The sequence below is a fragment of the Octodon degus genome, unplaced genomic scaffold (genome assembly GCF_000260255.1).
Source record: "Octodon degus isolate 3935 unplaced genomic scaffold, OctDeg1.0 scaffold00049, whole genome shotgun sequence".
Lineage (NCBI taxonomy): Eukaryota > Metazoa > Chordata > Mammalia > Rodentia > Octodontidae > Octodon > Octodon degus.
In genome coordinates, this window is record NW_004524625.1 from 12,726,862 (window position 1) to 12,729,555 (window position 2,694).

Consider the following 2,694-nt stretch of genomic DNA (forward strand, 5'->3'; position numbering starts at 1 on the left):
GTCTTGTAGGTGTAGACCATTATTATTATAACCCTTACAGTCAATAATTATCATTAACATATATGTAGTAATGTACTTTACAATATTCTTGGCTGTTATTCTGCTGATTTTGTCAGTTCAAGCCTGAAGTAGTTCTTTCCTATTCACTAATGAGAATGAAATTTGACTTTTGTGGAGCCTGTAGAAAAAAGAAATGCTCTAATAAATTTTTAAATACTTGGTGTAAATTTAATTAAACTAACCAACTGTTTAATTTGACTAAGAATATCATGAAGCTGTATATATTAAAAATTGAATTATTAGACTAATATCACTATTTTATTTTTTAATTTTTTAAATGTATTTTAGTACAGGGTCTACGGAGTCTCACTACACAGATCAGACTCATAATGATCCTCCTGTTTTTGGCCTCCGAAACGCTGGGATTACAGGCATGCGCCACCATGCCCAGTCTAATATCATTATTTTAAATTTTACTTATACAATATAACAAACACTGATAGTCTATATCAATATTTTCATAACTTTACTGATGATGTAAGTCACAAAGAATATTATTAAAAATATAACTCCTTAGCTCCCAACACTTGGACTTTCTGATTCATGAGGTCTAGGATAAGACCATAAAGACTGTATTTTTGACTAATACCATAATAAATTCTTATTAAGAATATTTGGAAACACAGTAGTTTCTAACTCTTCCTACAAACTAAAAACTAGACACACATATATTTTACTGACATAATCAAGTTGTTATTCCTGGGACTCAAGACAGTTGACGACTTTTTTGTTTTTTCTAACAGTCCCTAGAATTCCCAGATAGTGTTGCTACTTGTAGGAATCAAAGTTGGAAAGGTCAAATGACTAGACTAACAGGGAAGCTTAATAGCTAAATCAAGATGAGGGCTGCTTAATTTTTAAAATTTTATTACAGTAAAAGACACACTGCCATTACTTCTCTCGAAATACTCCCCCTTGCTTCAAACACTTCTTTTTTTTTGTCTTTTTGAGACAGGGTCGTGCCATGCAGTTCAGGCTGATCTCCAACTTGGAACGATCCTCCTTCCTCAGCCTCCCAAGTGCTAGCATTACAGGGTAATGGCTTAACGGTGTGTCTGTGCAGGATGTGATGTCAAGACAGAGCCAGCAGTGCACACAGTGAGGCAGGGCTATCAGAGCAGGCTGTGAGTGAATGCAGAGTTCATACCACTTCCACACTTCACCAGCTAACAGCTCTAGGCCACCTCCTCCTCAGCCTCCTCCTCCTCAGCGGTGGCATCCTGGTCCTGCTGGTACTCGGACACCAGCTCCTTCATGCTGCTCTCAGCCTCAGTGAGCTCCCTCTCATCCATGCCCTCCCCCATATGCCAGTGCAGGAAGGCCTTGCGCCAGAACATGGCCGTGAACTGCTCTGAGATGTGCTTGAACAGCTCCTGGATGGCTGTGCTGTTGCCAATGAAGGTGGCAGACATTTTCAGATCATGGGGTGGGATGTCACAAACAGCTCTCTCCACATTGTTGGGGATCCACTCAACAAAATAGCTGCTGTTCTTGTTTTGGACATTAAGCATGTGTTCATCCACCTCTTTCGTGGACATGCAGCCCCTGAACCCTGCAGCCACTATTAGGTAGCAGCTGAGGCGGGGGCTATAGGCAGCCATCATGTTCTTGGCATCAAACATCTGCTGGGTGAGCTCAAGATCTGTCAGGGTGTGGTACTGCTGGCTGCTGTGGCTGGTCAGGGGGGCAAAGCCAGGCATGAAGTGCCACCAAACTCGGCTCCCCTTGAACACATCCCATGATTCATTTCACTTTTTTTTTTTCCATTTCACTTTCTGAAGCAGTAAGTCCTCTCCCATGAATGTGTTTATTTGCACTGTGATGGTTCTCATGACACTTGAATAGATTCAAAGTATTTTCCTTTTGTGAACATTTAGACTTTGAAGAGGAGCCAGAGTCATGCCACAGCCAGTGGATAAGATAGATGAGGACAAACTGTAATGATTTTATTTGACAGATATTGCCATAAATGTTTGATCAATATAGAATGATCATAAAATATGATGAATATTTAAATTATTTTTTGTTACAGTAAAAATGTATTGCCATTAATCTCTCAAAATACTCTCTTGCTTCAATCACACTTGCTCCTTTGTTCTTGATAATGCATATTTTCTGTAATGATTGTTTTTAAAACTGAAACATTTATCATGTCTTTCAATTCCTTTCAGTCCCTTGCACTGTCTGTATTTTCTCATGTACATTGCCAAATCTTGAATCTCAGAAAGGAAGAACAGAGGAAAATAAGCAATCGAATATCAATAGTGCATTCCAATTTTTCAAAATTAAGTACATGTAATAAGTTTAAAAATAATAAACCTACCTTAAAATTCTCCAGGTGAAATGTAAAATTGTTAAGAAGAACCATGCAGAAATCCTAGGAGAAGTAGGACCACTGTAGGTCTATGGTCAAAAGATAGAAGACATACAATAGTTAATTTCTCTGTTGTGTTGAGGTAGATATTATTTTGTTAGGAAGAGCCCATTTAGCTTGAGGATATAGAGAAAAGAATAAATATGCCATATTAGTTTTTCTTTTTTTTTTTTTTTTTTTTTTTTTTTTTTTTTTTTGGCAGAACCGGGGATTGAACTCAGGCCCTTGCGCTTGCCAGGGAAGTGCTTATTCCACTGAGC

General features: G+C 38.2%; 1 protein-coding gene across 1 annotated transcript; it reads right to left on the reverse strand.

Moving 5' to 3' along the window:
• Positions 1–1,126: 1,126 nt before the first annotated feature.
• Positions 1,127–1,772, reverse strand: LOC101581415 (tubulin beta chain-like). The gene has a single exon (XM_004632609.3). The coding sequence runs from the start codon at positions 1,758–1,760 to the stop codon at positions 1,236–1,238; it is 525 nt and encodes a 174-aa protein (XP_004632666.1). The 5' UTR covers positions 1,761–1,772; the 3' UTR covers positions 1,127–1,235.
• Positions 1,773–2,694: the final 922 nt, after the last annotated feature.

Coding starts and splice junctions, on each gene's coding strand:
- LOC101581415 (XM_004632609.3), bottom strand. CDS start 1,760: ATGCCTGGCTTTGCCCCCCTGACCAGCCACAGCAGCCAGCAGTACCAC.